The sequence below is a fragment of the Anomaloglossus baeobatrachus genome, chromosome 1 (assembly GCF_048569485.1).
Source record: "Anomaloglossus baeobatrachus isolate aAnoBae1 chromosome 1, aAnoBae1.hap1, whole genome shotgun sequence".
Taxonomy (NCBI): domain Eukaryota; kingdom Metazoa; phylum Chordata; class Amphibia; order Anura; family Aromobatidae; genus Anomaloglossus; species Anomaloglossus baeobatrachus.
This window is the reverse complement of record NC_134353.1, coordinates 78,216,934-78,244,181: the sequence shown is the minus strand read 5'-3', so window position 1 is coordinate 78,244,181 and position 27,248 is coordinate 78,216,934. Positions and strand designations below refer to the sequence as shown.

At 44.8% G+C, this 27,248-nt stretch overlaps 1 protein-coding gene across 1 annotated transcript in view; it reads left to right on the top strand.

Moving 5' to 3' along the window:
• The window catches only part of STK32B (serine/threonine kinase 32B), a 404,500-nt gene that overhangs the window by 212,341 nt on the left and 164,911 nt on the right, over positions 1 to 27,248 (top strand). Inside the window, exon 5 of the mRNA XM_075346883.1 lies at positions 12,833 to 12,870. Coding sequence (XP_075202998.1) covers positions 12,833 to 12,870 — 38 coding nt within the window. The remainder of the gene's footprint in view (positions 1 to 12,832; positions 12,871 to 27,248) is intronic.

Genomic DNA, 27,248 nt, shown 5'->3' with positions numbered 1-27,248 from the left:
TCTGTTAAGAAAAAAAAATGACTTTTTTGCCTCTTAACTAGTGATGGGCAGACCCGGACTGTAAAGTTGGGGTCACGGAATTCATGACGCACATCCGGCCTCGTTAGTGACGTCGTTGCGTGTGACACGTACGAGCGACCGGTAACGAGCAAAAATACTCACCTTATCGTTGCTCGTTGACATGCTGTCCAGTTCCCAAATATCGTTGCTGCTACAGGTACGATGTTGTTCGTCGTTCCTGCGGCAGCACACATCGTTATGTGTGACACCGCAGGAACGAAGAATCTCACCTTACCTGCGGCTTAGTGACGTCGCTGTGATGCCGAACGAACCACCCCCTTAGAAAGGAGGCGGTTCGCCGGCAACAGCGACGTCGCTAGGCAGGTAAGTAGTGTGACGGGTCCGAGCGATGTTGTGCGCCACGGGTAGCGATTTGCCCGTGATGCACAACCGATGGGGGCGGGTACGCACGTAGGGAGATCGCAGCGTGTAAAGCGGCCTTAAGAGTTCAGATCTGCGCGGTTTACAACATACCTGAGTGCTGGACCTGGGCCTGGAATTCTCAAAAAATGAAGGAAAAATAAAGAAAATAAGAATGAAATAACCACTTCATAATAACCGAGTCTCTGGCGCGGCTGTAACTGCTCTTGTGGCCGCTCATTCTTCTTCCGTGGCCACTCATTATTGCTCATCCATATGCCACTGTACCAGGGCAATTGGGAAGAGCCGGGTACTGTTGCATCTACTGGATGCGGCAATTCTAGGCGACCGCAGGCCGTTATGTTTTAGGCAGGGAGGCCCAATAAGCATGGGTCTCCCCAGCCTTAGAATACCAACCCCCAGCTGTTGGGCTTTATCATGGCTGGGCATCAAATTGGGGGGGACCGCACGCTGTTTTTTTAAATTATTTATTTAAATTTAATTTAATCTTATTGTGATACACAGCCATGATAAGTGCACAGCTGGGAGCTACAGCCTGTAGCTGTGAACTTTATCTGTGCTTGGTATCATAATATTGGGGGACCCTATGCCAATTTATTTATGTATTTATTTTTACTCCAATCTACAGTGACCCACAGACAGCGCCTTTGTGATTGGTTGCAGGTAGACGCTGTCACATAGGCTGGGGGTGCGTCTGACTGCAACCAATCACAGATGCCAGGACTGCCAGTGGGCAGGGGAAGTAGTGAATATGAATGAGCAATAATGAGCGGCCCAGAAATGAATGAGGGGCCGCGGTAGAAGTTACAGCTGCGCCGGAGACTCGGTAATGATAGCGCGCTTGCCCCAATTCCCCTTTCCCTTCTACCAATTTTAAGTGCCGGATTCCGGTCTCCAAAGACTTATATGGAGACCAGCGTCCGGCCTGATGTCCAGGATTAATTCTGGGCCGGAACCGTATTTTCTTTTTTAGTCCGGTAAGGTCCGCCGGTCCCAGTTATCTGCGGGTCCACCCATCACTACTCTTATCGGTTCTCAAAAGAAAATGCAAATTAATTTGACATCTAATATTTCCAAAAATTAAAGTGCTCAACTGACCCACCAGAATCTGGAGCATTTCACCCAGTATGGGTGTACTAAGTTACATGTGACATTGTGTTTGCTTTTTTCTACATCATCTTGTTGCCTGCAATTTTAAGTGAATCATTGCAAAACTAAAAAAAAACCAAACAGATGTAAATACATCCTACTGAGTCTGAAGCTTCGAGAGTAGGATCATTGCTTGTCATCGTTCAGAAATTCCAGGACAGTCCGTTTACTTTTTTGCACTGTCTGTAAGAAAATTTAAGCAGTCTGAGATTTTTTTGAAGCCGAAGAAATTTAGGGACAGGTGGACTCGCAGATACCCTGGTTCAGCACGTCTAACCGGGTTAATAAAAATATATTTACCGAATCACCGGCACGGCTGTATGCTCCCGCGGCTCCTCCACTTCCCCCCTCATTACATATTAACTGATTTCATCTGTTATTGGTTGCAGTCAGATGCGCTCCCAGCATCTGACTGCAACCAATCACAGACCCGGTCTGCGGGTTCAGCGGTGACCTCACTAAGGCTATTTACGGTCACAGGTATCGCCAGCTGTGACCAGGTATCATCTGAGTGAAGTACCGCTGATCGTGCGGTTCATTCATTCTCTGGAGCTCACAGCGAGCAGTCCTGTTCTATGGCTGCTCGCTGTGATCTGAAGATGTAGCAAAGTTGAATCGTTGTGGGACCTCGTGTGGATTTGTGATGCCCTGGCAAAACCAGGTAGTCACAGATAGGCCCCTTCACGACACCTATCCCTCACTTAGGAAACACACAGCCGACCTGAAACCCTAGTCACCCCCCCTTAGGGAAAGATAGACTTATCAGTTGGCGTGACTAGGCGGTTGGGGCACGCCCACCTAGGGGTCTAGACAGCCCAGGGCGGGAAAACAGTTAGTTAAGCAAAACAGTTAGTTAAGCAAACAGTCTTGTCTAAGTCTGGAGTTCAAGTTGAGAGGAGTGGAGCTGTGGCTAGGTGTAGTCCCAGCAGGAGGAAAGCTCAAATTGGACGGTACCAGGGTAGGAGCCCTGGTGCCTTTCGCTATGTGGCAGATGGTGGTCTCCGTCAGCAGGAGACGGGAAGACGGCTCGGCAGAACCGAGGTGGACTGGGACAGGGTTGTAGCCTGCCGGTACCGACACGGGAAACCGACCCGGAAACCGTAGCACAGAGGGGGTACTCGGACCCTGAAGCCAGGACCGAAACCAGCGGCCTAGCTAATTAACCGATTGAAGCCAGGATTATAGGTCCTGTCCCACCCAAAGTCCCTCATAGAAGACAACAGCCCACCGATAAGGATAGGAGGCCATCGCCAGGGCCCATAGTTGAAACGAGCCAGCATCTGCAGGCACGGCTCCTTAGGCCACATCCAGCCGGGAGCGTGCTCCCGAGTTCCAGACTCGGAAGCCCACCTTTTACACAGACAGTGCAGAGGAAAAGGACAGTGACCACCAGCCGGGTGGGGGACCTGAATGCAACCGACCGCGGCGGCCGGCCACCATCACTTTGGTTTACTAAAAGACTCGTGTGATTCCTTGACTGTGAGTAACCAACTGCCTCCCTGCACGTCCGGGCACACCAGCCCTCACCATCACTATACCCTGCACAAAGACACTGGGCCCCGGGGCAACCATTCCTACCCATGGAGGGGTTAACATCCAGCTGCCATTACATCTCCCCTGGGTGCCCCACAACAGCAGCGGTGGTGTCCCACTTAACCACACACCGTGGGTGGCATCACGAACTTAATACAGCCTAGCCCGTACATCTACGTCCCCCTTTTTATTCGGCGTGTCCGTCAGACCCCCGGGTGACCCCGGTGACCCTCGAGCCACCCACAGTAGGGCCGGGCCCGAGCAGTGGCGGCTGCTGGCACGGGGGCGGCACAGATTATGTCGGACCTGCAGGGAATGTGATTATGGGGTTAATAAAGTGGTGAAAGAGTTTTTTTATATATATTTTATTTCAAATAAATGATTTGTTCGGTGTTTGTGTTTATTTCTTGTCACTTATTACAGATTAGTGATGGGGGGGTCTCATAGAGGACTGCCATTACCAATCTAGGGTTTAGTCACACCTATGATCTGCAATTAACCCCTGATATTACCCCAATTGCCACCGCACCAGGGCAATTTGGGAAGAGCCAGGTAAAGTGCTGGGATTGTCGTATCTAATGGATGCAACAATCCTGGGTGGCTGCAGGCTGCTATTTTTAGGCTGGGTCTCTCCAGCCTGGGAATAGCAGCCCCCAGCTGTGAGCTTTATCTTGGCTGGGTATCAAATTAAATTTGCTGTGTTTTTTTTTTTTTTTTAAACTATTTATTTAAATAATTAAAAAAACAGCATGGGTCACTCTTATTTTGATACCCAGCCAAGATAAAGCACACAGCTGGGGACCGCAGCCTGTGGCCGTAGACTTTACCTGTGCTGGGTATCAAAATATGGGGGAACCCTACGTCATTTTTATTTCTTTATTTGTTTTTTACTGTACGATAGACCCGCAGACTCCAGTGGGGGGGGGGGGCAGTGAATATGAGCGGCATCAGAAGTAGGAGGGGCCACAGGAGCATGTACAGTTGAGCCTAGAATGTATGGGCTCCTTCCAAGTTAGTGGGCGTGAATGGCTTGGTTAGTGAGCTTGGAGATGTTCTCTTCCTTACACTACAATCATGTTTCGCCCCTCTTCCCCGTGTGATATAGGGACCTGTTGAATGATGTCGTACCTGGAAGGAGTCCTTACACTCTAGCATCTACCGGAGACAGGTAAGTATAGCGTGTTTGCTTTACTTTTTTTACCTTTTTTTTAATACCCGAGTGCCGGATCAGGTGAACCTCGACCCGGCCCATCTCTCGGGTACTCTTGAACCCTTGCTGTTCTTGAAATCACAGGAAAAAAAACGCTGTAAAAAAAAGCCACAAAAAAACACACCAAAACTGCATATGACTCCCAGGAGACATTCTGCCACAAGGTCTGGTTTTGGTCAGGAAAAAAATGCTGCAGAAATGTCCTGTGTGAACATAGCCTTAAACATGTTGTTATCATTATTTCACATTTTACAATGAATCTAGCTAATGTCTACATATCAGATCTATGAGCTGCGGAAAAGTGTCCTTTATAATCACAATGATTTAGTATGGTTTTACAATATATCCATAAAGAGAAAAGTCTGTCCATGATTTTTTGATAAACTGTCCAGAAAAACTATAAAGGGAAGTTGGCAACCCTGGTAGGTTTACACTGAGTTCTTTTCTGATGGTTAAGGTCTTAACAACCTGACAGAAGTTCTGTCGCTCATCCATCTTATGTAACTAAAAGCTTATAACCTGACTTTAAATTAATCAATTGGTTTTATAAATTACTCTTTTGAAAGCTGAAACCCTCCCAAATTTGGTTAGGTTATGAAAATAAAGTTGCTGCAAAGCTGAAATATTGATCATTTAATGAACATAGAAAAGTCAGATTTTGGCAAGACAAACGTTTTGTCACCCACAGAAAGTAATGTGAAATGCAAACAAATAATTAACTTCTAATACAAAGATATGTTGCATAACATTGGTGAATGAAGTTGTGGTGCAATTAGAGCCATATTTAATATTTTGTGTGACTTGCATGAGCTTGACGGACTGCATCCATGCGGTTCAACAAAGATTCATACAATTTATTGATGAAGTCATCAGGAATAGCAAAGAATGCAGTCTTACATGCCTCCCAGAATTCATCTAGATTCTTTGGTTTTGTCTTCCAAGCTTCCTCTTTCATCCTACCCCAAACATGCTCAATGATGTTCATGTCTGGTGACTGGGCTGGCCAGTCCTTGAGCACCTTGATCTTCTTTGCCCGGAGGAACTTTGTTGTAGAGATGGATGTATGAGATGGAGCACCATCCTGCTGCAGAATTTGACCCCTTTTATGATTGAGAATGTAAGAGGTAGCTAATACTTCTTGATATTTTAGGCTATCGATATTGCCTTTCACCTTGCAAATGTTTCGCACACCCCTATACTGAATGTAACCCCAGACCATGATCTTTCCACCACCAAACTTAACTGTTTTCTGGGTGTATTTTGGATCCATACGGGCTACAGTAGGTCTCCTGCAGTATTTGTGGCGGCTGTGGTATAATTCAACTGAAGATTCATCAGAGAAATCTACCTTCTGCCACTTTTCCAGCGTCCATCTGTTTAGCAGGCTGTGGGACTTGGCAAATGCCACACGTTTTTTTAATTGCCTTTTGTTTAGTGCTGGCTTCTGGGCACTGATTCGACCATGGAGGCCCTTTTGAGACAGAATCCTACAAATGGTTCTAGTTGACACATGGACTTGAGGTGACCAGGCCTGTTGGAGCTCTGCTGCAGTGGAAGAGGGGCTGGCTTTGGAATTTTTAACCAACAAACGTTCCTCCTGAGCAGTTGTCTTGCAGGGTCTGCCGGACCTGGGCTTGTCGAAAACATCCTCAGTCTCTTCAAATCTTTTTTTAAAGGGAACCTGTCACCAGAAATTTAGCTATAAAGCTAAAAGTTCCCCCCTCTGCAGCTCCTGGGCTGCATTCTAGCAAGCTTCCTATAGTTTTTGTGGCACCTTTTATACCAAAATAAACACTTTGTAAACTTGTACCTTTTCTTATGCAAATTTCTTAAATCTTCCATGGGGGCGGGCTGCCTGGGGTCCAATGCTGTTCCTCCTGCAGATTTACGCCGGCCCCGAACGCTGAATTTCAAAGCTCAGGGGGCCGCCCCTGGGTGCCCGTGGTCCCGCGCATGCGCTGTTCCACTGTAGCGGTGCCGTGCACTGTGTGCACGTGTGACCGCTGGTGACGCTTTGCGCGGGCACGAGGTTATGGGCGGCGCTGTGAGTGTCATCAGTAAGTGCCGCCCATAACTTCGTGACCGCACTTTCCCCTATTACTCCAGCGTTATGCGCAAGCGCTCGCTGGCCTGATGACCGGACGTCACCTCCTTCCCATCCTGCTCAGCAGCAGGAAATGGATGGGAAGGAGGTGACGTCCGGTTATCAGGCCAGGTGAGTATTTTTTAATGGAAACCGCTTCAGGAAACTCTCTTTCTTTGGGTATTTTTACACTTAAGTTTTTTGTTGAGTTTTCATAGGAGAAATTCACTAAGTCTTTAGCAGGCAGATTCGGACGCAGAAATTCTCAAAAGAATGAACATTTCTATGTAACAATAACTCGCTGTTCTTATGTTCAGGCGTTTGATCTTTTTTTAACAACTTCAGGATTCTAAAAACGCCAAGCAATTAAAAGAAGTGACGTCCGGTCTTCCAGTGCTTTCAACTCGGACGATGCTCTGTATGTTACAATACAAGTCAATGGGGAAGCTCGAAAGACGCCTGGATGTTTTTTTGAGCATTGTGACATTGTTTTTGCTTAAAAAAAAACGGAGTTAAAAAACATCTGGAAAACGACAACAAAGGAGATATAAGAAAGCCATAGGAAAACCCTTCAATAATAAATAAAAAAGCCTGCAGACATGCCTGAGGAAAAAAAAGGGTCAAAGTTTTCTCTACTTGAAAAACTCAGTGGATTCGCCTGGATTTAAATGGAATCATCTGTCACACAAAAATGCATTTTAAATGAGCTACCGCAGTGTTGTAGGGGACTTATCGGTGATTACCCCACTGCTGGCAATCAATGGTCATTCAGGTACAAAGCTGGTAGAATTTTTAAGGACCCTGTATCACTGTATAGTTCAATTAAAATGCATCCGGGGGCAACAGACTCTTTTTAGAAGATGTTGTGTAGACATTAATCTAAACTTGTGGTTTTTTTAATTCTTCGTGTTTTTTGGAGAGTTTCTGCTTCAAAAACTCAGCAAAAACATCTCATGGTGCTCACACTAAATATTTTGGATGAGATTTTGGAGCAGAAACTGAGTGGAAACTCCACGTTTTTGCGGAGGGTTTGTAAAGTTTCCACTCAGTTTCAGCTGTAAAAACTTAATGTAACCGCAGAAGGTTTTAGTGGAGGTTTTTTCTCTTTCCTGCCGCAGTTTTTGAAAAGTTTTTCAAGTGATTTAGCAATATTTTTCACAAACCTTTTTTTTTTGCAGTGTTTTCGTTGGATATTGACTGTTAGGCCCGTTTCACACGTCAGTGAAAAACACAGACTTTTTCACTGGCGTGTAAAACACGCACATGTCCCTGTGGGTTGTCTAAGTGCAATCCGGGCTCCGTTCTCCGTGGCCCGTGATTGCACTTAGAGATTCACTCACCTGCGCCCGCTCCCGCTGTCCATGGTGCTGATCGCTCCCGCGGTGCAGCATCCGGCCGGCGCGGACCCCCTCAGCAGCTGCTTCCGGGTCGGCTGTGTCACGCATAATGAATATGCGCGACAGTAATCAGCCGGCTTAGAAGCAGAAGGGAGAACGGGCTGCAGAGGACATCGCTGGACGCTGGGTGAGTTAAAATGTTTTTTATTTTAAAAGCACGTTTTTTTCTGGCACGTGTTTCACGGACCACACCACTGCGTGGTCCGTGGAACATCAGTGATGCCAGAAAAAAATGGACATGTCTCCGTGCAGCAATCACGCACACGCGGGTACGCTGCACGGAAACACGTGCAGTGAAAAATCACTGACGTGTGAGCAGACTCATTCATTATAATGGGTCTGCGTATGTCAGTGATTCTGGTACGTTTAAAAAAAAGCACAAACGTCCCAGAATCACTGACGTGTGAAAGGGGCCTTATAGAGTATTTTCCATCAGGTATCGCTTCAAGGACGAGACATGCACTTTCCTTTCTTCAACTATTCCTTTTTGAAAGCCTTTTAAAGACCCTCAATAGCTCAATTGGGCTAAAAATACTCCCAAAAAAAGGGATAGTGAAGGTAGATGAATACTATATTAAACTTGGTGTAGTGGATTCAAGTGTCCATTACTGAGCAAGAACACGCATGACATTATGATAAACGAGTTACACCCAAATGTGTATACAGCTCCAACCAATGAATGAATAAAAACAAATACAAATGTGCAATAGAACATTTTTTCATACTGCAATAAGCTATTTTTATGCACTTTTTTATTCCAGGTGGGGTGCAGGATCTCAGTTAATCTTCTGGCACTTGGGGATTCACAACAGATTCCTTCTGCTTTATCAGTTCTATAAACACAAGAAGTGAATTGAGCCACTCTTGTATGATTTCCATATTCTAGTCTAGGGCTATGTTCACACACAGCGTTTTACAACTGCTCTTTTGGCAGTAAGAACGTCGCGTTCCACAAGCCTACTTTTCGCAGGCATTTTCATTATGTTTTTCTCCAGGTTTTGGGTGGGGATTACATGTGTGCTTTGGTTATAATTAGGGAGGAGCGAATACCTCAAATATTCAGCTTTGCGAATGTACTGCCCCCGTACCAGCGGCCGAGACGCTCTGATCCGGAGCCGTGGAGGCTCGAGGGGTCTTTGGACCCGGGAGGTCGCGCGGACACTTGAATTCAAAAGAGAGGGGATAGATATGTACAGAGGATGTGTAAGTTCGTGACGCCACCCACGGTGCGTGGTAATGTAGGAGACCACCGCTGCTGTTGGGGAGCCCGGTGGCGATGGTGTAGCAGCAGGATGTTTAACCCCTCCGTGGGTAGGAGGTTTGTGCCCCGGGGCCCGTTGGGTGTTGGTGAGTGGGGTGCCGTTGGGTAGAGGAAGCTTGAAACTGATCGGGTCCCGCTCACCCGTATGGCTAACGGAGTGAGCTTGCTCTGAGGGTTCACGCGTAGGATTTCTTTGGACTGTATTTGGGAAAGTCCTATCCCATCGGTGCGCTAGTACCCCGATTTTGGAGCGGGTTGTGGATGAATCTTGAAGTCTTCATCCCAGTCGGGTAAATTACCGGGACGCGTGAAGCTACTTCCCGGCCTAGGGTCCACGTACTCCGTCATGCCCTGGCCCCTGCCCGGTGATGGCTCAAGGCCGCTGGCTGCCCTCCTCGGCAGTCTGTGCCCCTTGACGCGATCCCCTGCGACCGGGGTTCCAGCTCCTACCAGGCATAGACCAACGTCTGCCACCTAGTAAACTCCAGGAGCCCTGCTCGGGACCAGTGACCTCTCCCTCTTGGAGAGTCACCTTCCACCTCCTACTCCTTTCACTCCTGTTTCACTTCTCTGTCACTTTCTCATTTTTCCTTACCAACCCCCATGTGGGTGGCCCTATTCCCTTCAGGCCCCCCAATGGTGTGGCTGGTGGGTTCGGTGCAAAGTGTTCCTAGGATTTTGACTGGCTAAGCTGTTAGCAACACCAAAGAAAAGGGATTCGTAACCAAGGAGGAGTGGATACTGTGCAAAAGGGCAGATTGCACAATACCCTGTGACGACCTGATAGGCCAGGGCGTCATACGAATATCCGACGAATAGGTCGCTGCTATGCGAATATTCGATGTGCAATGTAAGTCTATGGGAAGCCCGAATAGTTCCGAATAGTTGTTATTCGGGTTTCCTATAGACTTACTTTGCACATTGAATATTCGCGAATAGTCAACTAGCGGCGACCTATTCAGCAAATATTCGCGAACTCGAATATTTGAGGTATTCGATCATCCCTATTTATAATACATATTTTTATTAAAGTTAGTTTTATTCACTAAAAAGGCTACGAAAAAGCAGAAAAAAGTTTTTTTTTCACTTTCTCGTAGCTTTATATGGGTGAAAAAAACACTAAAAACGTTAAAAGAGTTGACATGCTGCAAATTTTAAAAACACCTCAGTTCTTAAATTCAGTCAAGAAAAAAATAACAATAGTGTTCATGAGTTTTATGAAATCTATTCACTTTTACTGGTTCTGTAAAAAGCAGCTTTTAAATTGCATAAAAAATGATGAAAAAACTTCACTGCAATAACGCAATGTGTTACATAGCCTAACTCTTCTAAGATTAGTGCATGGAACTAACAGCATAGCCACCGGAGGAGGGCAGCGGGTGCAATCTCCCTGGACCCCACAATCTCAGGGGCCCTGAGCCCCTGATGCAGAGTACCGATACAGATTAACTCTGCTCTAGAGCAGGGAGACACTACCGCTGTCAGACGCACAGAAGAGGCGGGTGCAGGGAGTCGCGTGATGATGTCATAACTCTTGAACGCTGTGTACCCCGGAGCCGTGACATTACATGCCTTGGTCTTGTCCATGGACAGGTGATTATAAGATGTTTGTTTTGGGGGAATACGGTGGACCATATACAGGACGGGGGGAATACTGGGGGCCATATACAGAATGGGGTGAATACTGGGGGCCATATACAGTATGGGGGAATACTGGGGGCCATATACAGTATGGGGGAATACTGGGGGCCATATACAGTGTGGGGGGAATACTGGGGGCCATATACAGTATGGGGGAATACTGGGGGCCATATACAGTATGGGGGTAATACTAAGGGCTATATACAGTATGGGGGGGAATACTGGGGGCCATATACAGTATGGGGAAATACTGGGGTCCATATACAGTGTGGGGGAAATACTGCGGGACATATACAGTATGGGGGGAATACTGGGGGCCATATACAGTGTGGGGGGAATGCTGGGGGCCATATACAGTGTGGGGGGAATACTGGGGTCCATGTTACAGTGTAGGGGAAATACTGGGGGTCAACATACAGTGTTGGGATAATACTGAGGGCCATCCATACAGTGCGGGGGGAATACTGGGAGCCATGTTACAGTTTAGGGGGAAATAATGAGGGTCAATATACAGTGTTGGGGAAATACTGGGGGCCATCCATGCAGTGTGGGGGGGGGATACTGGGGACCATATTGCAGTGTGGGGGAAATACTTGGGGCCGTGTTACAGTGTGAGGGAATAGTGGGAGCCATATTACAGTGTGAAGGAAATACTTGGGGCCATGTTACAATGTGGGGTGACTACTGAGGGCCATCATAGAATGAGAGTAAAGCTACTGAGGGCCATCATACAGTGGGGAGGGGGGGCATCATGCTGTGTATAGGGAGCTGGGTATTTACCATGCTGTGTATAGGGAGCTGTGGGGGGCATCATGGTGTGTAGGTGGTAACTATATATAGAGGGGACTTAGGAGACATTATTAACTATTAAGTGGGTACTTAAGAAGCATTATTGTCATAGGGGCATTCAGTGAATTGTGATGGGGCAAAATGTGGGCACTGTTTTCTAGGGCACTCCCACATGGCACTAATATTTGTATTATTGGGGCAATTGTATTATTTAGATGGCACAAATTAGACATTTTACTTTGTAAGAGGCACAGTGGTGGACATTATGTGGAGTACTAAGAGGATCATTAATATGGACACATGCAGGAGCAGCGGCTCAGTATTGGGGTGTCAGCAGGATGAGGAGACTGTGCAGGTTGGGGATAGATGGGGTCAGGGCTGGAAACGTGATTAGTCAGATGTGTCTGTGTTGTAATCTCTACACAACTCATGACTGGAGAAGTTATGTTGGTCAAGACAGGAAAAGTGACTGACTCCATCAGAAAGCATATCAGATGTAAATCCCCATCTATAACTGTACTGTAATCTCTTATATGTTCTGTGGGACTGGTATCTACCACTATATGGTCACCGTATGGCAGTAATGTCAGTGTTATTAATCTATGTATAGTGATTTTTAGTAACAGTGCAGTCATCTGCCGATTAGGCCACACCACTGTAATTGTACACATGGTTACCTGGTTACCGATTTCTCATGCACTCATCGGACCCCTGCTTTACAGGGTTTTTCCTATCTCCAAGACCCTATTCCAATATGTAGTAGGTGTAATAACAATAATAATAATAACAATAATAATAAAATTAGAAAATACCTCCAATAGGAAGTGTAGTATAATTCTCCTGATTAGTTATGTCTCTTACCTCATGTCCAGGGCATTACAATAGCTTGGGTATCCAGGGTTACATACACTCATATAGAGACAGTTAGTTACTTGTGGTTGTAACCTTGGATACCTAAGCTGCAATCCCCTGCACATGAGGTAAGAGACATGGCTAATCAGGAGAACTATACTACATTTCCAATTGGAGGTATTTGCTAATTTTATTATTATTATTATTATTATTATTATTATTACACCTATTACATATTGGGATAGGATCTTGGAGATGGGAATAACCCTTTAAAGTCAGGTTTAGACACCTGTCTATTAACTTAAGGATTCAGAAATTTTGGAATTGTGTTAGAAAAAATTGAGGCATGAAAATATACCCAAAAAAATGGAATTCAGTAGAATAAGATTGTCTATATTCACATATATTAGATAATGAAGTGTATATTACTGATATGTTCTACAAATCTCTTACATGATCGGTGTCTTTTCTTACAGGGATATCAAGCCAGATAACATCCTGCTGGATGAACACGGTGAGTAAACTCCATGATGCTGGATATGGATATGCTGGATATGTGAATATGATGGATATGGATATGCTGGATATGTGAATATGATGGATATGGATATGCTGGATATGTGAATATGATGGATATGGATATGTGAATATTATGGATATGGATATGTGAATATGATGGATATGGATATGCTGGATATGTGAATATGATGGATATGGATATATGAATATGATGTGTATGGATATGCTGGATATATGACTGACCCTTCTCTCTGTATGGCTTAATAAGGTTTTTGTCCAAAATGCTTCACTGGTTTCATGTAGATAAAACTGATCCTTTGCCTAATGAAAAGCTGTTCAATTTTGACTATTACAGTTTTCATGCCAGACTCCATGACAGAAACCAGATGGACCCCATTATAGGCGGCCTTCGGAAATTTCACTTCTTTGCTCTTATTATGGTCAATACAATTAGGAAATGCAGGCATGAACAGATCCGAAATACAGAAAGTCTGGGTGTAGCCCTAGTGTCAGCGCACATCCACACCGGCCTCTGTTGTATGCATGAGCCCCCTCCAGACAATCCCAGCAACACTGGTTTACATTACCAGGTTTATACCATCTAATCTGAGAGCACAGAAAGTCTGCTGATTCTAACGATGTATCACTTACTGGGCTGATGCTGTAGTTTTGATAAAATCATAGCTTTATCTTCTGCAGATCTACCATGTTCTCTGAAGGCTGGGTTCTGTATAACTCCATACGCACCAATGACTGGCAGCCTTCTACCTACACACAGAAATCTGCCAATCAGTGGTGTGGGCAGAGTTATCAGCATTCAGAGAACTGGTAGAGCTGCAACAGATAAAACTGTGATTTTCTCACAACTGGAGCAAGCAGCCCAGTAAGTGATACTGTCATGGAGTGTTCTGCCCCTCACTCACTAGGAGTAATGATGACTCCAGACTCTGTCCACATTGCAGAGTCTGGCAGGCAACCTGATGCTTCTTAGTTGCTGAGCCAGAGTTGGGCATCGACTGTTTAGTGCTCTCTGGTTATCGGTTTAGCAGGAGTTAATTCCTGCTGGCTGGTGAATTGCTGCTGGGGTCACAGGTTACTGACGTCCTAACCCAGCCGCCTGTGATTTATTGTTCTATGTGTTTCGGGGTATTGACACTCCTTCTTCAGGAGGCAAAATCACAGTTGCATCAGTGATTTTGGTTCCTGAAGAAGAAGTTTCAATACTCTGAAACGCGTAGAACAACAAATCACAATTTTATCTTCGAGTGATCATCTTCTTATCCCACACGGCAACGCGGGTTAACTATTTCCTTCTCCCTTCCGTATACTGATCCAGTTTATGAAATAGGCATTTGACAAGATCCGTGGGTCACTTAAAAAAGTTGTCTACTACTTTCATATTGATGGCTTATCCTTACATAGGTCATCATTGTTAGATACCCCTCAGCTGTTTTGGCGTCGGCAGCACGCAGCCAGAAATGCTCTGTTTCAGAGGTGCTCTGTCAACTGATAGCGGCCGTTGCTGGGTTCTGCACATCCGCCTCCTATTGATTTGAATGGGTGTCAGATGTGCAATATCCAGGCGCAGCCGCTATCAGGTGATGGGGCAGCTTTGAAAGTGAGCATTTCCAGCTGCTGCCGCTGGCACCGAGAACGGCTGATCAGCGGGGGCACCGGGTGTCAGACCCTGGCCAATCAGGCACTGATGACCTATCCTAAGAATAGGCCATCAATGTATAATTAGTGGACAACCTCCTTAAAGATTCCTTAAAAGTTTTTTTTTTCAATTACTGTATGTTTATAGCCATTTTATTTTCAAAAATATATCTATAAATTGAAAAAAAATATTTTTCTGTAAAATTGGGGTCTTAGTGGCAAAATAATTAATGAACAGCCAGCGAGGTATTTTATAACCTGGAATCATTGTAAGAAAGAAGAATAAACTATTTAGCTTGATTATAGTCATGAGCGCTCACCACAGGACACATAGAAAGGCACTAATGTGGGCGCCTAATGTGTTATCTTTATTTCCTTGGCACATTACTCTCTAGGTAATGACATCAGGAAAAGAAGCTGCTGAAATAAACTTCAGCTCATTGATATTTGTCCTGTGCTATGTAAAACACTACACAAAAAAAGGAAAGAAAGTACTAATAAACTTCAAATATACTGTACAGTTAAAAATGCAATTTTTTTGTTAAAAATACAATTTTATTAGTGTATTATTAAAAAGAATAGGTAAGAATAAGGCAACCAATATATAACGGTGACAAAATTACCAGTAGGAGAGAAGGGAACAATCTGATATATAAAGGTGTGTGTGTGTGTGTGTGTCTGTCTGTCTGTCTGTCTGTCTATCTGCTGAAGGAATCCGCACCATTGCATTTTCAATAACAAAATTTTGCACAGAGACAGGCAGACAGACAGACAAAGAAACAGACAGACACAGACAAAGACACTGTAACGCCTACCTGGATCCACAGACTCAGACGGGCTGTAATGGATAGGCTAGAGGGAAGCCACTCACCAAGAAGGACCCCCAGAACCCTGAAACCCTTTCACCCCTATACAGGGATCTGGAATTACACAGGGCCCTGGAGATCACTACCTGTGGAAGGCTGCAGTCCGAGAGAGTAGTCGTCAGGCAGGGTCAAACCAGGAATTGCAGAACAGGGACAGAATCGGTAGGCAAGGACATAATCAGAAAACGTAGCAGAGGTCAAATCCGGATCAGGCAGCGAGGTACATAAACAGCAGGCAGGAGGGTAGTCAGGAAACAAGCAGAAGTCAGAACACCAGAATCATAAAACAGAACAGGGCAGAACAGGAGCCAGAATATCAGAACAATCTCTGGCAGAGGTCAACAGACAGGAGCGGAATTAAGAAGGGTGTGGTGTCTTCCCATTGGCTGTAGCTGAATGATGGTAACTTCAGCTGGAAGACACACTCCACCTATAGTCAGCCAGTGGTACTGCAGATCCCAAGGAAACCCAGCCCAGTGGATGAGCAGAGCCTGCGCCCACCGGTGCCGCTGGCATCGACTCCTCTCCCATCACCAGCACCATCCACGGCAGGAACACGGCGTCGCCTGGCGATCGGAGCAGAAGTCACTGGAGCGGACTCCGGTGGTGACGTAACAGACACAGACAAAGAGACAGACAGGGAAAGAGACAGATGGGAAAAGACTGGGAAAGAGTTGACAGAGAGGTAAAGAGATGGAGAGACAGACAGGGAAAGAGACAGACAGAGACAGACAAAGAGCGAGATAAACAGACAGGGAAAGAGACAGACAAAGAGACAGCAAGAGAGACAGACAGTGAGGGAGACAGAGACTGGAAGAGAGACAGAGAGACAGTTACTATCCTGGGGAACGCCGGGTACTACAGCTAGTAAAAACTATATTTGAGATATAGTCAGTAATGGTGTGTGATTACAGAACACTATAGAGGGGTATGACAATAGAATATAATAATGTAACATACAGTTAGGTCCAGAAATATTTGGACAGTGACACAATTTTCGCGAGTTGGGCTCTGCATGCCACCACATTGGATTAGAAATGAAACCTCTACAACAGAATTCAAGTGCAGATTGTAACGTTTAATTTGAAGGTTTGAACAAAAATATCTGATAGAAATTGTAGGAATTGTACACATTTCTTTACAAACACTCCACATTTTAGGAGGTCAAAAGTAATTGGACAAATAAACCAAACCCAAAAAAAAAATTTTTATTTTCAATATTTTGTTGCGAATCCTTTGGAGGCAATCACTGCCTTAAGTCTGGAACCCATGGACATCAGCAAACGCTGGGTTTCCTCCTTCTTAATGCTTTGCCAGGCCTTTACAGCCACAGCCTTCAGGTCTTGCTTGTTTGTGGGTCTTTCCGTCTTAAGTCTGGATTTGAGCAAGTGAAATGCATGCTCAATTGGGTTAAGATCTGGTGATTGACTTGGCCATTGCAGAATGGTCCACTTTTTTGCACTCATGAACTCCTGGGTAGCTTTGGCTGTATGCTTGGGGTCATTGTCCATCTGTACTATGAAGCGCCGTCCGATCAACTTTGCGGCATTTGGCTGAATCTGGACTGAAAGTATATCCCGGTACACTTCAGAATTCATCCGGCTACTCTTGTCTGCTGTTATGTCATCAGTAAACACAAGTGACCCAGTGCCTTTGAAAGCCATGCATGCCCATGCCATCACGTTGCCTCCACCATGTTTTACAGAGGATGTGGTGTGCCTTGGATCATGTGCCGTTCCCTGTCTTCTCCAAACTTTTTTCTTCCCATCATTCTGGTACAGGTTGATCTTGGTCTCATCTGTCCATAGACTACTTTTCCAGAACTGAGGTGGCTTCATGAGGTGTTTTTCAGCAAATTTAACTCTGGCCTGTTTATTTTTGGAATTGATGAATGGTTTGCATCTAGATGTGAACCCTTTGTATTTACTTTCATGGAGTCTTCTCTTTACTGTTGACTTAGAGACAGATACACCTACTTCACTGAGAGTGTTTTGGACTTCAGTTGATGTTGTGAACAGGTTCTTCTTCACCAAAGAAAGTATGCGGCGATCATCCACCACTGTTGTCATCCGTGGACGCCCAGGCCTTTTTGAGTTCCCAAGCTCATCAGTCAATTCCTTTTTTCTCAGAATGTACCCGACTGTTGATTTTGCTACTCCAAGCATGTCTGCTATCTCTCTGATGGATTTTTTCTTTTTTTTCAGCCTCAGGATGTTCTGCTTCACCTCAATTGAGAGTTCCTTAGACCGCATGTTGTCTGGTCACAGCAACAGCTTCCAAATGCAAAACCACACACCTGTAATCAACCCCAGACCTTTTAACTACTTCATTGATTACAGGTTAACGAGGGAGACGCCTTCAGAGTTAATTGCAGCCCTTAGAGTCCCTTGTCCAATTACTTTTGGTCCCTTGAAAAAGAGGAGGCTATGCATTACAGAGCTATGATTCCTAAACCCTTTCTCCGATTTGGATGTGAAAACTCTCATATTGCAGCTGGGAGTGTGCACTTTCAGTCCATATTATATATATATAATTGTATTTCTGAACATGTTTTTGTAAACAGCTAAAATAACAAAACTTGTGTCACTGTCCAAATATTTCTGGACCTAACTGTACATGAGTAATGTAATACATATCATACAAATAGACATGCTCTAAAAATTAGGTACAAAACATGTCAATATGATATAATATATAGGGATGAGCAAACACAAAGGGTAAAGTTTGGGGCTTGTACCGAACACAGAGTGTCCGGTTCTTGGACTAGAACATGGACCCGAGTTTGGTGTTCAGGTACTGTTCTTGTGTTAATAAAGTTTGCAGTGCAGCCAATCAACAAGCTATATTGATTGCATGCAGAAGATGCCTTTACGCTGCTGTGAGCTGATTCTCTTCCCGCGGTGGTGTTCAGTCATTGGGTTCCACTGGTGGTGATATTACAGTCTGTGGGTTCCTCTTGCGATGAAATTCGGTCTGTGGGATTCTCTGGCGATGATATTGGTATTCTGGTTCCTCTCGCGACAGAATGCGGTCCTCAGGGTCCTTTGGCAAAGATAATTAGTCTTTGGGTTTCTCTGGCGACAGTATTCAGTCTTCAGGCTCCTTTGTTGACAATATTCGGTCTTCGGGTTCTCCTGGTGTCGGCATACGGTGTTCAGGTTCCTCTGGCAGTGGTATGCAGGCTGTAGGTCCTTCTGAGCACAGTGAACTTCCAGATAATTCCCTTGCAAACGACACGGGCCTGCTCTGCTGCGCACACGTCCGTTCCCCTGAAGATCTTGGCACAAACCTCCACCTTCCCGCTGCTGGCCTAGCTTTTTATATTTGTTAACTCTGCCGCAGTTGTCGCCTTACTCAGCATCTCTTCTAACTCTTCCTTCGATGAGACACCCTGCTTACAGATTGATTCTTGGTCAACCTGATCCTTCAGCAGATGTTGATGTTGGGGCACAAATGGTGTGTAGCACTGAATCTGAGTATCTTCTTTTGGCCACCCTCTTACATACAGATTGATGTTTTGCCACCATGATAATTTCTTCGGATGGGTTCAAGAGACCGAAGACCAATACTTCTTCTTACTTTGTGCAAGTCAGAATATAGAAACTGATAGGACATACCCCATAGATGGGGATGTTGGAGCACAAATGGCATGGAGCACTGTATCTTCTTCTGGCCACCCTCTTACCTACAGTTTGTTGTTTTGTCAACATGATCATTTCTTCTGATGGGTTCAAGAGACCTCAGACCAATACTTCTTACCTAGTGCAAGTCAGAATATAGAATCTGATAGGACATACCCCTTAGATGGGGATGTTGGAGCACAAATGGCATGGAGCACAGAATCTGAGAGTCTTCTTCTGGCCACCCTCTTATTTACAGTTTGTTGTTTTGTCAGCATGATCATTTCCTCTGATGGACTCAAGAGACCTCAAACCAATACTTATTCTTACCTTGTGCAAGTCAGATTATAGAAACTGATATGACATACCCCGTAAAAGATTAAGGACATTAATATAAATGGACATCTCCAAAGAGACTTGGTCTAACATGGTCTTCATCATCCACCCTTCCCATCTCACCTCTGTACAGTAGAGCGGAGTAGTGGAGGCATATCAATTATACATGAGTATCAGCCGTGTCGTTCTGCCTTACCTTGACATAAACTTCAAGCACATGTTCAGTCACTAGTAAAACATCTCCAATAGGATGTGACTTGTAGATTTTCTCAAGGTTACAGTCTGTCACCATCACATATCGCATGACATCCAGAAATAAACAACCCTCAAGTATATAAAAGGACTATGATGGATTTTTAGAAGGAAGCTCTACGCTTCTGCTTAATTAGGTGCCTTTCTGTCACAACAGAATAAATGGATATTCAAGTAGAAGGGATCAGATTGAAGTATCTTATGTTAGTTTCTGGTAGCGTTTTAACCCATTAAAGGACCAGTAAACCTAAAAATGAATGCATTAGAATTTTGAAAATAGGTCCATGAGCCGTTCTTCATGAGAAGGTTCATGTTTTTTCCATTAGTCAGTTTATTTATACATCTCTAGAATGAATAGCGAGGAACCAAAAATATTGCTCCAGAATTGGATTTTCATGGGGAATACAAGTATTTACTCCCCGGTTACATCAACCCCCTTTTTCCAATCCATGAATAAAGAAATGAAAAAATAAACATATGTGGTATTGGCATCTGCGTTAAAGACCAATTTATCAAATATAAAATTAATGAACACAGACAATAAATGGTGTAAAGAAAAGAAATGCAAGTAATATGTTTTTCGGTCACCCCACCTCCTCAAAAAATGTTCTAAAAAAAACCCAATCAAAACTGACCTGAGAATGATGTTTGCACATTGAACATCGTGAAAAGAAATGCGAAATTGTATTTTTTTTTCCATTACTTGAATTTTCTGTTTTTCGCCGTTTTCATTAAATTGTATGGTAAAATAAATAGCGTCATTCAAACCTACAACTTGTTCGACAAAAAAAAAGACCTCATACGGCTATGTACACAAACAAAAAAAACTAAGTTATGGCTTAGGCCTCTTCCACATCCACACATCCACGCAGCACAGTCCATGGTGTAGGTGCATATGTGTGTCTGTGTGTTTGCTCTCAGTGTGCTGTCCCTGTGCTATCTGTGTGCCACTCGGATAGCACACTAACATCATGAGCCGGTATACTTACCTGTCTCCGGCGCTGCTGTCTCCGGTGCTGCTGTTGCTTCCTGGTCTGCTGTGAGAGCAGTGAATATTAATAAGCATAATGAGCTGGCCCGCAAGTAACAGCAGAGACAGCAGTGCTGGAGAAAGGTAAGTATAACAATTCTTTATTTTTATGTGACCTGTTTTTTCTCCGGTTCATGCCAGACTAATGTTACACGGATCATATCAGTCTGCGGTCCGTGTAACACTCATGCTGCCAGCAGAAAACAGATATGTCGCCATGTGGAACACACAGACATGCGTGTGCTCCAAACGGATACATGGTCCATGTGAAAACACGGACATGTGCACAGACCCATTGATTTTAAAAGGTCTTCGTGTCTCTGGTTAGTGTGAAAATGGACGTGACACGGATGTATGAAACAAGCCTTAGAAGAAGGGAATGTAAAAGCCCTAAAATGAAAATTGCTTTCATCCTTCAAGGGAACCAGTCAGCAGTTTTTTACTGCCCCAATATGCGGTAGAAGCAGAGACCTTGATGTCAGTGATGTTTCACTTACTGGGCTGCTTTCTGCACTTCTGATAGATAGCAATTCTGTTGTAAATCTACCAGTTCTCTGAATCATGCTCCTGTATAACCCCGCCCACACCATTGGTTGGCAGCTTTCAGTGTGTACAGACCACTGTCAATCAGTGGTGGTAGCAGGTTATACAGTAGCAGAAGGATTACATGGTAGCAAGATTACTAATCCTCTGGTGATAATCTCCCACTGATAAAACATTGATAAATCACTATTTTACACTACAGCAAGCAACCCTATAAGTGACACATCATTGGAATCAGGTTCTCAGTCTCTACCTACACTCTTAAGCTGGGTTTACACACTGCAACATCTCAAACGACATCGCTGTAACGTCACCGGTTTTGTGACGCAATAGCGATGTTGTTTGTGATGTTGCAGTGTGTGAAACCTATCAGCGACCTGGCCCCTGCTGTGAAGTTGCTGGAAGTTGCTGATCACTACAAGTCGTTCAGGACCATTCCTAGGTCCTTTGTTTCCCGCTGTGCAGCATGAAGTTTCAGTGTGTGAATCCTTTTCAGCGACTTTGTTAGCAACTTCCCTTTCAAAAGGCTGCTTATCAACGTCCCCAACAACCAGCTAGGTCGCTCTGCAGGTCCGGATCGCTGGTAAGTTGTTGGCCAGGTTTGCCGGGTTGAACGCTCACCAGAGACTTAGCAGAGACTTATGGAGATCGCTATTGCGTCACCAAACCGGTGACGTTACAGCGATGTCCTTTGCGATGTTGCAGCGTGTAAACCCAGCTTTAGATTAGGTGGCAAAAAGTTGCTGACAGATTTAACCCTTTCATGACATCCGCCATATATGTATGGCACAAGACAGAAGGGGGTGAATGGAACGGGTTCACGGGGTGAGCCCGGCCTAAACCCAGCAGGTAATAACTGTGTGTTACAGCCAGGCCTGAGTCTAAGGCCGGCTTTGCACGTTGCGACATCGCACGTGCGATGTCGATGGGGTCAAATCGAAAGTGACGCACATCCGGCGTCGCAGTCGATATCGCAACGTGTAAAATCTTTTTGATACGATGAACGAGCGCAAAAGCGTCGTTATCGTATCATCGCTGCAGCCTCCGACATTTCCATAATGCCGGTGCAGCGACAGGTGCGATGTTGTTCCTCGCTCCTGCGGCAGCACACATCGCTGTGTGTGAAGCCGCAGGAGCGAGGATCATCACCTACCTGCCTCCCGACTGCAGTGAGAAGGACGGAGGTGGGCGGGATGTTTACATCCTGCTCATCTCCGCCCCTCCGCTTCAATTGGACGCCTGTCGTGTGACGTCGCTGTGACGCCACACGACCCGCCCCCTTAGGAAGGAGGCGGGTCGCCGGCCAGAGGGACGTCGCACGGCAGGTATGTGCGTGTGAAGCTGCCGTAGCGATAATAATCGCTACGGCAGCTTTCACTAGATATCGCACGTGCGACGGGGGCGGGACTATCGCTGCAGCATCGGTAACACATTGTTACCGATGTTGCAGCGTGCAAAGCCCCCTTAACAATTGTAGGTTGCTATGACAGCAGGGGTCTAATAAAGGTAAAGAAGGCCTATGCCGTTCTCATAGCTGCTCTCCTGTGAAACCTGACTGTGGCCAGGCTTCAAAGGAGACTGTGATTTTTGCTATATAAAGCAATGATGTAAGATTGCTGTATATAGCATAAGTGATTAGACGATCACAGGTTATAGTACCTTTAACTGAATAGGATAACTGAAGTGAGCACTAATATATATATTATGAGTGCAAGCCAAAAATTACATACTATATACGGATAAGGCTGCACATCAAACTTAAATAATAGTATAATGCCTCAAGCATATGGAAAAATATTGGAATATACAATGAAAAATGCTACTTGCTAATTTGAACATGTGAATAATGAATTGCATACCTGCCATGAATATTAGGAAAAAGGAGATATTTAGCAATCGCATTGATCAATGTAACTGAGCCCCAAGGCCTCGTCAAGGCATATCTCTATATTGGGGTCCCTAGCTCTGTGACCCTAACTGTGTGTCATCTCATTGCAATTAAAAACTGCTATGGGTGGAGAGGGGTAACTAAGGACTTTCTTATATAGGAGATGGAAAAAACATGGCCGAAAGGGGCGGAGCTGTGTTCACATTCAGAAAAAAACTACATATAACTGAATAGGATAACTGAAGTGAGCACTAATATATATATTATGAGTGCAAGCCAAAAATTACATACTATATACGGATAAGGCTGCACATAAAACTTAGATAATAGTATAATGCCTCAAGCATATGGAAAAATATTGGAATATACAATGAAAAATGCTACTTGCTAATTTGAACATGTGAATAATGAATTGCATACCTGCCATGAATATTAGGAAAAAGGAGATATTTAGCAATCGCATTGATCAATGTAACTGAGCCCCAAGACCTCGTCAAGGTATATCTCTATATTGGGGTCCCTAGCTCTGTGACCCTAACTGTGTGTCATCTCATTGCAATTAAAAACTAAATAAAAATATATATATTAGTGCTCACTTCAGTTATCCTATTCAGTTATATGTAGTTTTTTTCTGAATGTGAACACAGCTCCGCCCCTTTCGGCCATGTTTTTTCCATCTCCTATATAAGAAAGTCCTTAGTTACCCCTCTCCACCCATAGCAGTTTTTAATTGCAATGAGATGACACACAGTTAGGGTCACAGAGCTAGGGACCCCAATATAGAGATATGCCTTGACGAGGCCTTGGGGCTCAGTTACATTGATCAATGCGATTGCTAAATATCTCCTTTTTCCTAATATTCATGGCAGGTATGCAATTCATTATTCACATGTTCAAATTAGCAAGTAGCATTTTTCATTGTATATTCCAATATTTTTCCATATGCTTGAGGCATTATACTATTATCTAAGTTTGATGTGCAGCCTTATCCGTATATAGTATGTAATTTTTGGCTTGCACTCATAATATATATATTAGTGCTCACTTCAGTTATCCTATTCAGTTATATGTAGTTTTTTTCTGAATGTGAACACAGCTCCGCCCCTTTCGGCCATGTTTTTTCCATTTCCTATATAAGAAAGTCCTTAGTTACCCCTCTCCACCCATAGCAGTTTTTAATTGCAATGAGATGACACACAGTTAGGGTCACAGAGCTAGGGACCCCAATATAGAGATATGCCTTGACGAGGCCTTGGGGCTCAGTTACATTGATCAATGCGATTGCTAAATATCTCCTTTTTCCTAATATTCATGGCAGGTATGCAATTCATTATTCAGATGTTCAAATTAGCAAGTAGCATTTTTCATTGTATATTCCAATATTTTTCCATATGCTTGAGGCATTATACTATTATATAGGTTATAGTACCTTAACATGACTATTTAGAAACAGTGAAAAGTAAAAAAAAAGTAAAAAAAAAGTTAAACTCCCCCCCCCTAAAAATTCAAATCATCTCCCTTTTACCCCATTAAAAATAAAAATAACAACAAAATAAAAAAATACCCATACTTGGTATTGCCGAGTTCAGAAAAGTCTGATCTATAAAAATATAAAAATAATTAACCCTTTTGATAAACACGGTAAACTAAAAAAAATTCAAGAATGACAAAGTTAAATTAGGGGCCAGCTGCAATAGCACAAAAAAATTAAAGTGATCAAAACATCACATCTATCCCAACATATAATCCATAAAAACATTGTTTTGCCCCACAAAAAATAAGCCATCACATAGCTCCATCGATCAAAAAGTGAAAACATTATGGGTTTTTGAAAAGTGGCTACAACTCCACCCTCCCACCTTCCCTTTTTTACTATCGAAAAATGGACATGATGAGGAGAACCTTATTGCAAGGTCATTTCTACCACCAAGTGTACGCATTAAAAACAATTCCTCAAAAATGTCAGAATTTAGATATGACTGGACTTGCAAATAACCAGGACTGGTGGGTCCTTGTTCTCTTTTTTCTTAATACGGTTCCGGTCTGGAATTCGTACCCATATAAGTCTATGGGGACCAGAACTCACAGATTAAAAATGTTGGTAGAAGGGATGTGGGGTAGGAGCGCGCATTGTACTTATGGAGGATCCGTCATGGCGGCACACTACTTCCAGGTCACGCATTCCCTTCCAGAGCCAACAATTAACCCTCATTGAATATTCACTGTTTTCCTCGCCCACTGGCGCATGTAATTGGTTGCAGTCAGACGCCCCCCCCCTCGCTGAGTGGCAGCTGACTGCAACCAATCACAGGCGCTAGGAAGGCGGGGAAAGCAGTGCAAATGTCTGAGGGTGAGTATGGTGGTATAAAAGTTAATGAATAAATAAAACAATTAACATAGGGTCCCACCATATTATATTACCCAGCACAGATAAAGTCCACGGTTACAGGCTGCAGCACCCAGCTGTTGAGCTTTTTCTTGGCTGTGTATCAAACTAAGACCGGAGTCACACTTGTGAGGGACTCTCACAAGTCTCGCATCGCATCACCCGGCATGGCCTGACAATCTCCAGACCCGAGCGTCTCAGCTACATAGAAATACATGCAGCTGATCTTGTCCTGCTAGGAGAGTGTGCGGCCGTGCCGGGTGATGCAATACGAGACTCGTGCGAGTCCCTCGTGATTGTGACTCTGGCCTAAGAGGAACCACATTCATTTTTTTTAAAATTTAAATAAATAATTTTAAAAAATGACATGCGATCCCCCCCAATTTTGATACCCAGCCAAGATAAAGCCGACAGCTGGGGGCTGGTATGTTAAATAATTTAAAAAAAAAAAAGAATAAAAAGCCGCATGTGGTTCCTTTTATTTTAAAACACAGCTAAGATGAGCACATGGCTGGGGGCTGCTTCCTGTATCCATATGCTTTATCTGTACTGGGTATCAGAATACGGGGGACCCTGTGCCAAATATTTTATTTTTAGGCCTCGTTCCACAGAGTTTGATGCGAGAGCATCAGAAGCGATATGCTAATAACCCTCTGCTACGAGTGTGAGCTGAGTGTCATACGACTGTGACGCGATCTTGCGATTGCATTACAGCTGTGGAGAAGAGGAAGGGAACACTTTCTCCCCATCTCCACTGCCTGTCTCTGCATACATCGCACTGCGGTTGGATGACATGCGAGTGCAGTGCGATGTTTCACACGCTCCCATAGACGTGTATGGGGGTGCGTGAGCCGAGCCTGCTGCGGTTAATTTCTGATGCTCATGTGACGCCCTGGGCAAGCCAGGGGTCACAGGTCATGACACCACAACACACCCCACATTCCCTGCAGGCACACCAAGGTCAAAACACAAATCCTTGTTGCCTTCCTCCAGGGGCTGATGTTCACACCAGGGGGTGGGCCAGGTGGTTGGCTCCGCCCACCGAGGAGTTCACAGTTCTGGAGGCGGGAAATCCAGCAGTAAGCTAGGGGAAGTGAAGGAGTAAACAGTGAAGTTGAAGTGGGAGTTTGAGAGTAGAAGGAAGTGGTAGAGGAGCAAGTGACAGGAGTGGAAGTGAAGGAAAGTGACAGCAAGAGAGCTTGAAGTCGGTCCGGGTGTGTGCCCCGGACTGAGACAGCAAGGTTGGCAGACGGCGGTGACCGTCTGCAGGAGAGGCTGATCGGAGGTTGCCGAAAGGACCGTGGACGGGTGGTGGCCCGGTGGTACTGGAGCGGTATACAAAGAGAAGCCAGCACCATTGGCAGGGGCCTTTCGGATCCCGGCAAGGCTAGGAGTCGCCGTAATTTGCCAAATCCGTCAGTGAAGGGGACCTCCGGGTCTCCCAGCAGCAAAGTCCCGATTGAAGGCAACAGTCCAACCGTGAAGGGGAGACACCGCCACCGCCAAGGCACCAGTTTCCCAGGGCCAGCGCCTGCGGGCAAGAGAGGGGCTCCTCCGGCTCATATCCAAGCTGGGGAGCGGGTTACCGATGGGAATCCATCGCTACCAACAACCGTTTCTAGGTGCAGGGAAGAGACAGTCACCGCTAACTTGCAGGGAACATCTACACCGCAGCCGTCCGAGGGACCTCTCCAACCAGCCGTTTGTTTACCGTGAACTGTGTCATCATCCTTGGGCTGAGTGAGTACCTCCGTGCCGTGCGGCACAGCGCTGCCCCTGCGTCCCTGCACCTCCAC